This window comes from Coturnix japonica, chromosome 1 (assembly GCF_001577835.2).
Source record: "Coturnix japonica isolate 7356 chromosome 1, Coturnix japonica 2.1, whole genome shotgun sequence".
NCBI classification, from domain to species: Eukaryota; Metazoa; Chordata; class Aves; order Galliformes; family Phasianidae; genus Coturnix; species Coturnix japonica.
In genome coordinates this window covers 49,076,901-49,090,581 of record NC_029516.1, presented here as the reverse complement: position 1 = coordinate 49,090,581, position 13,681 = coordinate 49,076,901, and the positions used below count along the sequence as shown (strand labels likewise).

The 13,681-nt window shown below is 43.3% G+C and overlaps 1 protein-coding gene across 2 annotated transcripts in view; it reads left to right on the top strand.

Moving 5' to 3' along the window:
* The first annotated feature begins 117 nt into the window (after positions 1-117).
* The window catches only part of RIC8B (RIC8 guanine nucleotide exchange factor B), a 28,601-nt gene continuing 15,037 nt past the window's right edge, over positions 118-13,681 (top strand). Inside the window, exons 1-3 of one of the 2 annotated variants that reach the window (XM_015863959.2) lie at positions 118-342; positions 2,332-2,379; positions 10,690-11,298. In XM_015863959.2, the coding sequence (XP_015719445.1) occupies positions 217-342; positions 2,332-2,379; positions 10,690-11,298 (783 nt within the window). In that variant the 5' untranslated portion in view covers positions 118-216. The remainder of the gene's footprint in view (positions 343-2,331; positions 2,380-10,689; positions 11,299-13,681) is intronic. The other variant, XM_015863969.2, reaches the window with a different exon arrangement.

The window sequence follows — 13,681 nt, the reverse complement described above, 5'->3', positions numbered from 1 at the left end:
TCAGGGCTGTTGGGCGGGGCGAGAGGGAAAGCAGCCAATAGGAGGGCGGTGGGGGGCGGGCGCTCACTCCTAGTGGCCAATAGCGTTCGGGCACCGCCTGCCAGTCAGGACGGTTTCCGCGGGGAGCGTCGCGTCACATCGCGCAGCGTTCCGTCACGTCGCGTCAGGGGGCGCGGGGCGGGAGGTCGGGCCCGGCGGCTGCTGGCGTTGGCGGCCATGGAGCTGGGTGCGGTGCTGGAGGCCGTGGACGGGTGTAGTGCTGCTGCTGGTGGTGTTGGTGTTGGTGTTGGTATCGCCGCCGCCGAGGCCGCGGAGCGGGCCCTGCTGCGGTACAACGAGGAGGTAACGGGCTGGGGGGGAGGAGGGAGCCGGGCGGTGCCCGCCGCCACGCCCCGGAGCTCTGCCCACAGGAGCTGCTGTCTCGCCCTGCTTTTCCGCTATGCAGTGCAACACGAGGGCTGCCCCGCGGCCTGCCCGCCTCCAGCGGCTGTGACCGGCACGTAGCCCTCGGCGGACGCTTAGGGACAGCGCTGCCTCTGTCCTCCGGGCTGTTCCCGCTGCTCTGCGGGGGCTGAGCCGCCCTCGGGCAGGGCTGTGCCGGACGGCCCCACCTGCCCGCTGCTGGCCCCGGGTTTGGCTCTGGGTGTGATCCGAGCGCAGCTGTATCGAGCCGGGTGTCTGCTGAAATGTAGGGGGTTGTTACAGGAACGAACGTTCAGGCTTTTTGTTCCCTGCATGCGAGAGGGGGTTGGAGCTTGATGATCCCTGAAGTCCCTTCCAGTCCAAGCCATTCTGTGATTGTCATTTCCCATATCTGAGGTGAGGGGAAAAATCTTACATAGATTGATGTATTATTGGGTGAAGTCCAAAGGTGGAGACTGCCACATCCAAAGGGTGCTTATCTCTGGAGTCTGCTGGATCATCTGCTTTAGCACTTTGGCTTCTAAAGCAATGCAAAGGGGCTCAGCTTAGAGAACATCCAGTCTCCTGTGTTTACTCTCTGAGATGACCCTGTGTTAAATGCGTTGTTAGGAAGCGTGTATGTGCACACATCACTTCTTGTGCTGTGTTCCATGCCTTCATAGGAACTTCCTCAAATGACTTTTTAGGCTTAGGTGGAATTCTCAAGGACGGTGAGAGCTGGCACACTTTCTGCTGAGGGATTTCTGGCTTTTATACAGACTTCTGGAGTTATGTGTGTGGCTCAGTGCTTCTTTTGAAGTAGATCTCAGCATGATGTTTCACTTGTTCTTGTTTCTTGTTCAGAGCTTTGCCTTAACACTTCCTACATCTATTTCTGTGCGATGTTAATGGCTCAGATAGATTTCTGGGGGGGTGGCAGGAAAGGCTGTGTGGAGTTCTTCAGGTTCTAGGTCTTCCTTCTGTTTCTTAGTCTTTTTAAGTAGTAAAATATGCTTTCACTGACAAGGAGTAGTAAATGTAGTTTTAAGGTACAGGGTACTATGGAAAAACTAAGAGAACTCAATGGGAGAACACACCTTGCCCATTAGCAATGATTATTCCAAATCTGTTACTTCTCTTATTATTCCTCTCTTGTTAATCTTCTCCTGGTTAACTACTCATCAGTCTTTGTTACCTACCCTTGGTTGGTGTGTTCTTGAATTTTTGCAGTTCTTTGGTGGTGTTGGGAGTCCAGTGCCAAAAAGGAACTCATTTAGGGCTACAGAAGCAGGCTGAGGGAGCTGGGCTTGTTCAGCCTGGAGAAGAGAACTCTGTGGGAAGACCTCTTTGCAGCCTTCCAGTATTTAAAAGGAAAATATAAAAAAGGACAATAATCAACTTTTTACATGGGAAGATAGTGATAGGATTAGGGTGATTGGTTTTAAGCTTAAGGAAGGAGGATTCAGATTGGTGTCAGGGGGAAGTTCTTTCCTATGAGAGGTGCTGGCACAGGCTGCCCAGAGAGGTTGTGGATGCTCCATGCCTGGAGGTGTTCAAGGCCAGGTTGGATGGGGCTCTGGGCAGTGTGGTCTGGTATTAGATATGGAGGTTGGTGCCCTGCCTATGGCAGGAGGGTTGGAGCTTCATGATCCTTGGAGTCCCTTCCAACCCAAGCCATTCTGTGATTCCTGCTACCCTTAGCTTAGAAGTTCTTCAGTGTCATTAATTCCTATTACTACTGTTCTGCACCAACAGCGAGGTGACTGAAGTTGTTGGTTGGAGACACTTGCTGTTGGGTGGAATGGGGAAAGCAAGCTGGATGACATGGCTGCTCTCTTTAGCTGAGACTGATCTTAGTTAGACCTTTAGAGTTTTGTAACTGAACAGCTGATGTTCATGCATAACAAATGTTATTTCTTTTTTAAACAGAATCGAGCCATTTTCAGATTTGATCCAGCAGATGAGGATAAAAGAAAGGTAAGTAAAATAGGCTGTTGAATTCAATACGTGCTCTGCTTAAAAGTACAGCAAAGGGAAACAAAAACTCCAGCTAAAATCTCTGTCTCAAATAAAGTAGTAATGGAGAAGCCTGTAAGTCATTTCCTGGAGTCCACCTTTGGTGGAAGAAAAATAATGGTACAAAAATTATGCAAGGCAGTTTTTTTCAGTAGACAGCAGTGTCCCAGTGTTTCCTGTCTATGTGAGGTAGTTGGGTAGTAGGTGCTAAGATGAAGGGATAAGTGTAGAGCTGTGAAACTGTAAGGGAGACATTGCTGCAGAACAGTGCTCCTCCAAGGGAAGCTGTCATGGTCAGAGCACATGCTGAGCGTGCGAGGCTGCCGAAGTGAGAAATGTTTGCTCTGTAGCTTGGAGCTGTGCAGGTGTGTCAGGGCCTAACAGCTCCCATGGGATTCATCCGCATCTTTGTGTTTAAGACTTCAACTGCCCTTGACTGCCACCCCCTGTTATCTTTATGACATAATATGTAATGACAAATGTCCATTGCATTTTCAAGACCATGAGCTATGCGTGCAGCAATCCTAGGTTACAGTTCTTTATGACACAGATATCTTGTGCCTAAGAATAAAGACGAGCTAAAAAAGGGCCTTCCAGTGTGTGGTTCAACACAAAAGCAGTAGTGAAAGTTCTGTGAACTACAGTATGTGCTTCTGTTGTCTTGTTGCTTTGTTAAATGCAAAGTTATAGCAGGATTTTTATGGGTAACAGCTCTACTTTTGGAAGTTCTGATTGATATTGAATGCTATGGTTGAGTGATAGCCAGCGTGACAAAACTATCAAGCCTATGTGTTGGTAAGCTGAGTGTAGTAGAGGTGCAAATAGAGGTCAGTAGTGTTTTATTCAGTGCCCTCAGCCTGTTGCTGTAGTTGATTAGGGTTTCTGGCTTGATAAGAAGTATTCTGAAAGCACCTGATAGAATGTTAACTTAAATTGGCTAAATTCTTGTACATTTGGAGGGCAAATTGTTATTCATTCTGTGACATTAATTTAAGGCTCAACAGAGGTCATAAAGGAATATATTCAAGATAGTAAGTGGGCTTAACAGTTCTGTACTAAACAATGGGGACATGGCTGGTGCTTGGGGGCTGCTGGGTGTTGGTTGGCAGGTGGTGAGGTGCTGTGTTGCTGGTGGGCAGGGAGTATTGCTGTTGGTTGGTTGGTGGGTCGTGAGATAAGTACATTGCAGCTATATATATTATCAATGTGTTTTTGATTCCATTTTCCTTTTCTGGCTTGGTAAATGTCTTCTTCCTCAACCCATGAGTTCTATTTTATTTCTCATTCTCTCCCTCATCCAGCCTGGAGGGGTGTGAGTGAGTGACTGGCTGTGTGGTGTTTAGCTACCTGCTGGGCTGCCTAATCCACAGCAGAGACCTCTGAGGAGATGCCACTGAAAATCTGTGTGGTTCTAACACTTCAGAAGACGTGCATGCAATTATCAAGTGTTTGGCCTTACTCAGAGCTGACCTTTGGTAATGTGGGTGACAACACCATATAAATTCTTAATCTGTGGAATGCAGGTGGGATCTTGGTCAGGCACTTTTTTTCCTCTGCCTCATCGTGCAGCTTCAGCCATGATTTTAAGGTTGTCTGTGGTGTGATTGTGTACATTATGGGCGCAGCTGAGCTTTATGCTGTTTCATAGTGGATGCTGTTAGAGGAAGAACACCCCATGTATGGTGACATGCTGTGAAGTGGGCTGTTCCTTTTTGAGGGCAGAACGAGGCAAGGCTGTTGTGCTTGATGAGCAGATCTATCTGGATGTAGCAGCTGGGCACTACAAGCTTGTGTTCTACCATCTTGTACATCTAGGAGCTGTAGCTTGTCCTGGTCATGTTCTGTTTAATTATGTGTGTCTCTGTGTTGGCCTGTGCTTTGAGCTCCAGTAGGTACATTGCTGGTAACCTGGAGAGGGGTCTCAGGCCTGGTGTGTGTGTGTGTGTGTGTGGTACAGCAGGCATCCTGGGTGACTGCTGCTTGGCCTCGTACAAAAAGAAATGTTTTCCTTAGAACCACTTTCTCTTCATTCAAATCTCGGAGTAAATAGGATTAGCTTTGTTCTCTGTCATTTCTACCTTGACAGGCCCAAATCCTGCTTGTGGAATAGTAGCTTTCTTGTGCTCTTTGCCGATCTACAATGAATCACAACATTGTTGTGGCCTGGAAACTTCTGGCAGCACTGACTTCCTGGTTAACCAGGGCATGCACCTGGAAGGAGCTAAACATTGTTTCACTGGGTGATAAAACAGAGTTAATCTGTCCAAGGGGGTACACAGGGCTGGCTTTTAAATTGGCTGAAGATGCTGAATTTGAGTGTGGGGAAAAAAGGAAAAGCAAGCAGCAGCTCTATATAAGAGCATTATTCATGAGCTACATTCTTACCTGACATTATAGGGTGTTTATGATGTATTTCCTCTTACATTTTGTCTGCTTCACTGCTGGTGTTATTTGAAGCACTTGGTTTTCGCATTACAAAAGCAGAATGGAAATGTTGATAATGTTTGACAGCTCTTCTCCTGTTGTTACAAGAAAGCTGTCTCAGGCTTCCCATGTGGGGTCAGCCCTGTGATACATGAATCTCGAGTCAGAATATCTTTGTGTATTCATAATGTATTGCTCAGGTCGAGTCTGAATGTAACAGATCTGAAACTGAAAGCCACCTTTAGCGGACAAAAATTTCCAGGACAGTTTCCTCCTCACAATGACAAATATTTTAAAGACATCAGAATCATTGATGCTAAATCTGCAAATATACTGTGGGACTCTACCTGCTGCTTAAATTCACGTTGAGAGATTCCTCCAGGCTGTGGGCTGTACTGCATTTGAACTTTGCAAGGATGGAAGCAGTAAAGTATGTTGATGTAGCAAGATGCTGTCATACATAATATAAAAAACCAACCTTGTTGATAGACAGTGCTTTTGGCACTGTCAGGCTTCTGGGAGGTCTGAAGGATCCTGCAGGCACAAAGGCATGGAGCTGCTTTGCTCCCAGTACTGTCACTGCAAGCTTTTAAAGTCTGCTGGTGAGTCCTATAAAAATATTAAGCTTAGACTCACCTGTGGGTATGCTGTGGTATCTAGGTATTAATTGTTCTTGTTATCACTTCTCTGAAATCTGGTAAGGGAGCCCCAGTCTGCAAGGAAAAAGTTACGAAGTATCCTTCATTAATGATAAGGATTTGTTCCAAGTTCTTTTGGTCCTGCCCAGTCCAACCCAGCATTCTTCTCTTTTTAACTTGTCTTACATTTTATGTTAAGCCCAACTCTCCTTTAAAGCCCTTCTCTATCCACTGGATTACAGAGGCTGTACAGGGCTTCCAGTCTCCCTGTTCAAGAGGGAGAAAAGCAGGGCTGTATGAGTGCATCTTTGTCAAATTTCACCTTGCTTCTCTGTGATGGGTAGAAGGAACACACCTGGTTTGGTTCTTGACGGCACCATTTATAGCGTATGCTCCTGACCTTACTTACGGAGTGCCACCCAGCCTGGGCACAAATGATCAGACCTGCAATTTGAGCCTCTGCCAAAGAGGCCAACCTCCTGCTGTCAGCAGAGGCTAAACAGTGAGATTTCAAAGTGAATCAGACAGAATCCTCAAGGAGTATGAGTGTACACCCTCCCCCACAGGAGTCTATCTGAAAGGCCAGGCAAAAATTGGGTATGGCCTTCTCAGGTTATCCAGATCTCTTTATTCAACACAGTTGGATCTAAGCATTAGGTGATATTGTCCTGACTTCCTGAGAAAATGAAACATTGAGCTATTTCAAATGTGCTTAAGCTTACTATCTTAATGCCTTGGATGACTGACTCCGAGACATAATGGCAGAATAAAATGATCAGCTTATTATTTTAATGCTGCTTTTCTAAGCAGGAATGATCAGCCAACTTCTTAGTAAGCAATTCCATGTTATCCATCTCTGGTGCTGAAATCTTAGCTCTAATTTGCCAAAAACTTTATTTGTCTACAATGCTTATTTTTTGTAGTCTAGTGAAAATATAACCAAACAGGAAAAAAAAACAAACATGGAATAACTTTGTGTTACTTGAGAAGCACTTTTGTTTTAAAGGAAGCTTCTGAATAACAAGGAGAGCTGCGCAGACCTACAGCTGTGAAAACTCACGACCAGTTTGCCATAGTTCCTGCTAACGTTTTTTATCTGCAAGTATAGATGCTGCTGTGAATCTTCATGCTTATAGCAAAGCAGAAGATAAGTTTGAAGAACAGGCTGCAATACAGCTGAGTTTAGCAATAGTTGAGCTATGTGACTGGTTGAGCAGATGCATTTGTTTGGGAACATCTTTGTCACCGAACAGATGCAGAAATAGGTTGAATTAAATAAAGAATGTGCTTCTATTGAACTTCAGAGAGAATTTGAACAGAGATTTGGAAATTATGGAAAACATAGGTCAGAAGATGAAGATGAGCTAGAATGATTCCAACCAGTGCAGGAGAAGGAAAGCATGACTTGGTGCCACGTGCCATTTATTTAGGAAAATGGAAACATCGTGTGTTCTGACCTCATAATCCTTGTTAGAGCCAAGGACATTGTGGCTTCTGGTTCATCACTGCTAAGACAGTAAGCATACACTCGCTATGTCTGTCACTTTTGTTTCTCAGCTCTCAAAGAAGAGTGAGGAGAACTGTGTCCAGCTCTTAAAAAACTAACCTTGTCTTGTTTTTAAGTTCAACCTCAAAACTATGGTTAAAAAATAAGGAGTAAAATATGCTGTCTGTGCTCATCTTGCTCTGCATGTGGTATTGCCTCCTCCTGTTCTGTCAGGATGGATGTGTTTATACCTTGGAATACACAAAGAAGTCCTAAAAACACTTGACCTGAAAATAAGTGAAGATGTTACAAAATCAGGCATGTTTCCTGTCTTGTGCTGCTGTAGAACTTTTGTTTTTGTTGGGCTCTTCTGGCAGTTCTGTTAGGAATATACACTGCGAATAAGGAAAGTGGGAAGAAGCAACAATGGGTTTTTTTCCTTGCTTTAATTTAAATGCAAGTGATAAACAAACCTCTTCAGGTACTTAAAGAATCTATGGCAGACTGCAAAATAAAAGTAAGAAAATATTATTAGTAAGATAAGAAACAAGAGCGTTGTGTTTCTGTGATGTTTAGCAGAGTTCTCATTCACCTTTGAATTGCAGCTTCTCTAGGATTGAATAATCAATATCTAAATTATTTTTAATTCAATAAAGTAGTAATTTCTGCTTGGGTTCTTCCAGGATGGAAACCGAATTGATTTGTTTCTGCTCTAATCCAAAGGCAAATGTGAGTAAAGAGAATGATGAAAAAGCAAAGGAAAATAGTTTGATTTTCTCACAAACGCGTTATTGATGCTGAGAAGCTACAGTTAATTCATTTGGACATAGTGTCATCAAAGTTCAGTGGTCTGAGCTGAGAAAAGTGGCCACGGATTGAGTGTGCTTTATAGATATCTGCTTCAAAGACAAAGAGGAGATGGAAAAGGACCTCACATACAGGCACCCATGGGACCGAAGAGCAAAATTGTGAAGCGCCCAAATTTTCATTAAATTCTGTTGTTGCCAGCTGAGATTGAGCAAGGAAAATATAAGCACCCAATAAGAAGTACCTCTGCTGAACAGATTGCTTTAAATATATAATTAGCCTGTAAACAGAAATGAGGACATGGAAGTAAAGCAATGATGCTGCTTTGGCCAAAGCCACATAATAGGTCTATGGCTGAGCGAGGAAGAAAATGGAGATCTCCTGTACCTCAGGGTGTTGCTTTTTATGTAGGACCACATCATTCCTTACCATCAAGTGTTTATGCTGTCATGGGAAAGGAGCAGAACGGATTAATACCTTGCTTGTCAAGATGACAAATAGCTGTTTCTGGGCTTTTCTACTGCACGAGTCTTAGATATTAAAAAAGTTATATAGATCTATTGCTCTAATGACTAGGAAGCTTAGTAACTTGCTCTGAATTGTGGCACGGTTTAGTTACTAATGCAGTAATGTGCTTTTATAAAGAACCTCTATCCTTGCTTATATTGTGGAATCTTTTATACAGCCAAAGTGTCAGGAATGTGTAGGGAATGAAGTACCATACAAACATACAGATTCTTTTTTTTCCCTCATGTTTTAAGCAGGTTACCCAGTCTCAAACCGCAACCTTTGTTTTCAGTATCTATCTTAATTACAATTAGTCACATAATTGAAATTAATCATAGGTAGGAATCTTCTACTGCTGAGTTTCACGAAGATTTGAAGCCATAGAGGTGATGGCTTTTATGACCTTTAATTAAATTGCAAGGATAGCCTTCAAATACATGGAGGGAAGTAAAGCTTCTGTCTCCCATGGTGAGTCGGTGGGAGTTTGTTTCCCTTTGGATCTCTCCCACAGTGTTCTGACATTCTGTGGTGATGCTCACCTAGCAGCAGGTGGGCAGGGGTCAGGATAAATTGGCCTTTTCCTATCTGAAGTTCTCTGAACTGTCCGTTCAGTGCTGTTGTTTATCACATCAAACACTCTTTGTGACTGTTGCTTCTGCTTGCAGAGTGGAGTTAACTGTGTGGAAAATTCTTCTAACAATAAAGCTAAGTTCTTGTAAGAGATGGAGCTGTGTCCAGGTGCATTGATGGGGAGCCTAGGCTATGTGGTACAAACCAATGCTGCCATAAGGTCGTCAGACGCAGTTTCAATAAACCTCTAACCAAGAATTGTCACATTGCTTGTGCAATAGTAAGAGGTGGAACTCACCCCTCGTTCCAACTCCTGCTGGCTAGAGCCAGTCAGGGCTGCTGGGTTGGAGTCAAGGCCTTGTTTGGCTGGGACGTGCTTTTGGGTGGGCTTCACCCTGGGGCAAGCACACTTCCAATTATACTGACTTTGTTTACAGAGTATCTTTTTAACACTCTTGGAGATTTGTAGGGCTTTTTTATCCCTTATTCTTCTGGAGCATCTGTTCTAGATTTGCTCTAGACAACCTTTCTTCTTTATTTTGGCTTTAGTTATAGTGATTGTGGTATGAGGCTCTGCTTGTCACAAGTGGAGCTTTTGCTTTGATCTTTGTGTCAGGGTGATGGAGTGCCGTGCTCCCCACCTTTCTGCTGGCAGCAAGAGGTGCTGTTTCAGAGACTGAGACTATTCCCTTGCGCTATTTCTTATTTCTTTTTTACTAATACTACTATTCCTGTAGGCTCTTATATTGTTTTCATATAAACGTATGTTGCATGACACCATTATGTGAGTTTTGGGTCCTGAGATGACTTCTGCAGCAGGGCTGTCTGGGGCAGGTGCTCCTCTGCTTCTTTGGGAGTTTTCAAGGCAGTGGTCAAGATGCAAAGCTGGAAGGTGATGTCATTTGTATTGCCGCTTACATGAGAGCTTCTTGGTAACTATACCCATATGTAGTGTTACTGTAGTGAATGTAGGGCATAAAAACCCTGCAGAGTCCTCTGTCATCCAATAGTCTCTTCTGTCCTGTCTTGTCTCCCTTCTGATCTTCTCATTGCTTCTTTCTGTCATATCAAAGTTGATTCTTTAATTCAGATATTGTTGTTTTGGCCTGGAGATTCTAGGAAGTATTTTTTCTGCATTTTTCTACTTGCCCCTATAGTCACCTCTGTGTAAAGTTTTGCTGAATATTTCAACTTAAAGGGCTAGTTGTGTTGACAAAGCAATGGTTTTACTGCTTCACTGAAACAGCCCAAGCATTCCAATGAAAAGTCTCCTATTGTGTTCCTGTGTTGGTCGGAGATGGCTATGATTAACGTGGGAGAGGTTGGTAGATTGTGTTGAAATGGTACAAATGAAGTACTGATACTTGTATGTTGGGCAGTTTTTAAGTTTGCTTTCATTTCCCTCAGTTTCCTGACTGAAACAACCTCCGCCTACAGTTTTGCAGGTTCCTGGAGGTGTGGCTGTTCTACTTCATTATGGTTTTAAAACCTTTCACTTCTTTCTGGCCTTTTTATTCTCACTTCTCTGCTTTTCAGACCTGAAACTGAGAAACCATTTAACTGGAAACGGTTGGTAGCATCTGTGCTACCATTTGTGCTTAACACTTTTGCCAACGTTGTTGTGTTTGGATGAGTCTGTGAGGAAGACTGATGTTGGTGATCTTAGGAGGTCCTTCATGATGTTTTATATTTTGAAAAGCTAAGATAGAATACCTGTTTTGCCAAGTCAAGTTAGCTGAAAACTTAAAACTAGAAGCTCAGCAGAAACATGTTTAGCTATTGCTAGTAATGTTTAAATGAAACTGATTAGGTTTTTGTTTGTTTTTTGTCTTTGCTTAGAAACTGTGTGAGGGAATTCTGAACATCCTGGAAAAAGACACAAAAACCTCATGTCAAACTGCCTGTCTGGAAGCGCTGCGGATTCTGTCCCGGGACAAGAAGGTTCTAGTGCCTGTAACCACGAAGAGGAACATGCAGATCCTCATGAGACTAGCAAAGCTGGATACTGTGGAAGATCCTTTGGAGAGAGTGTCTGAATTTCCTGTTATAGTAGAAGCTTTAAAATGCCTCTGTAACATAATTTTTAATAGTGCTGTTGCACAGAAGCTCAGTTTGGAACTGAATCTTGCAGCCATGCTCTGCAATCTTCTGAAAAAATGCAAGGACCAACAGCTGGCTGGTGACATTAAATGCTTTGATTTGCGTCTTCTCTTCCTCTTGTCGCTTCTGCACACAGATATTCGGTCGCAGTTGCGGCAGGAACTACAAGGAGTGCAAGTTTTGACTCAGGCTTTGGAAAGTTCCCTGAATGTAAGATGGACAGGAGAATATAAAACAGTGGAAGACCGCAACAGGCCGCCTTTATCTTTGCAAGAGACAAATTGTGCCGTTGAGGCACTGAAGGCTCTTTTTAATGTAACGCTTGACAGCTGGAATGTCCACAGCAAGGTAAGGTTTAGTTGAAGTGATTGTTCTTTAAATGGGTTTTGCTCAGCCTTGCAAGGTCCAGTACTAACATAAGCAGCAGTTTTTGTCCTGGCTCCAGAGCAAGGATTTTAATTCTTTATTTTTGCTACTGTCATTCTAATTGAATTTAGATTGCGTTTTTCATTACAGCAGCTGAGATACTACTGAAATTTTGTATTGGTGTCGTAGCTTTCCTATATGAAAAACCAGTCTGAGAAAATTCCTCCAAATACGTGAATGCTGACTTTGTCATATATTGATCAGAAGTGCCTGGGGAGTTGGTGGACCTCTCCTATGAAGAAAGGCTGAGTGGGGTGGGCTTGTTTAGCCTGGAGATGAGAAGGCTCTGGGGAGATTTCACTGTGGCCTTCCCCTCCTTGAAGGGGATCTACAGGAAAGATGAGGAGGCATTTTACCAGGAACTGCACTGATAGATTGTGGGAAACAGTTAAAACTAAGAGAAGGAAGATTTAGATTACATCTTAGGTAGAAATTCTTGATATAGAAAGTGGTGAGGCACTGGCATAGCTGCCCAGAGAAGCTGTGGGTGCCCCATCCCTGGAGGCACTCAAGGCCAGGTTGGATGGGGCCCTGAGCAGCCTGAGCTGCTGGGTGGCAGCCCTGCCTGTGTAGGTGACTTGGGAATGGCTTTAAGGTCCCTTCCCCCCGAGTCATTCTGTGATCTTGGGGTTTTAAGAGGTGTTAAGTCTCTAATGCTCATTGCTTATAATGCAAAAATAACTTTTTTTGCTCTTATTCCTACTTAGGCAAAGAAAGAAAAAAAAAAACTCTTTTCAATGTGTTTTCTGTTTAATGGGGGAGTAGCTTGGATGATATAATGAAATAATTGGAAGTGTATGTTTCCAAACAAAAAAAATGCAAAATACAGTAGAATGTGTCAAGGAAGACTGTTTAATGAGAGTCCGAGACCTCTGAAAGAAAATAAACTGTTCAGCACTAATTAGTTGGCCAGGAAAAACTCTGTAATGTAGCTGTACCAGCTGGCTGCATCCCTTGAGATTGTGGACTGTAACAATAGAGTAACAATTAAAGCTGTGGAGTTTTACTAGTTTCATTTCTGTTTTTCTGGGCTTGAGGATATGCCCATCAACTGTAATTTCTAGCCACATGTAGCTGAAAAAACAAGCAGTTGTGGTGTTACCTGGTGAGGTTTCATTGGGCACCTGCCTTTGGTGTAACTGAGGCTTTCTACCACAGATCTTTTCCTCCTTGAAAAACCCACACAAGCAACTATCCCTTCAGATTTTGAGACATTTTGATATTCATATCTTTTCTAATAAGTTGGCTTTTTGGATGATGGCTGAAGTCATTCCGGGTTAGGAGAAACTTATTTCTTGTTAATGGAGCTTATATAACGAGTTCTCACTAAACATTCTTAAAAGCAAGCAACCCTTCAATTAAAGAGCTCTTTGATAATTGTGAACTCTTAACAAGGTATTAGGGGATGTTCTGCTTAGCAGGTATCCCTGTGGAAATATTAATGATCTGTAAGGAAAGTAAACAGCATGTTAATTAAGGGGGCTGAAGATGCAGAGTTTGAAAAGTTGAGAAGCACGTGGGCTGGAAAGTAAAAGACCAGAGAGGTTGGGTGTGTGGGTGGAAAGCTAAATGAAACTCATCATGAGGAGAACCATCTGAAACACTGGAGTTTAATGACGAGATGATTTCAAAGTGGCAGAGCCAGACAAGAGCTGCAGGTGGTACTCTTGGCAGATTTGGATGCTGATGTTACATGTGAGGTATTGGGGTGCTTTGTGCGAGGCCGGATACACAAAGAACGTATGATGGACGCCAAGAAGTGCTAATAAAAAGGACGAGACAATGACAGACGCAGCTTTGTGATTACATTTACTGGCATTCTTCTGTGTGACTGCTCTGTGTTGAAAGGCTGGAAGGGAGTGCTGTTTGAGGAGAGCAAAAGTGGGACAAATAAGGTTGCTGAATGTAGAGAAGTTATTAAAGAAATGTAGAAAAATGTCAAGGGAACAGAAGCAAGCGAGCTAAGAAAGGAAACATATTGGGTGGGAGAATGAAACTGTTGGCAGCAAAAGGACTGAGTGAGAATGAAGTGAGCAAAGAATATATGTAAATCTAAACTGATGAAGAGACATCAGTTCTGGGTGTAAACAGAAAAGAAGATAGGAATGTTATGTTAAGAATAGTTGCATGGAATTGGGCAAATAGTTCTAACGGGGTTTTCTATTAGTGGGGACTCGTTTGGCTGGAAGGAGGTCCCCTAGCCTTGTAAAAGGCCTCATTTAAAAGGCCAGCACATGAAAGTACCTTGCATTAAGTGAACTCTAAGGTGAAGTCCTTTTATTGGTAGGGATGGATGTTGTGATCT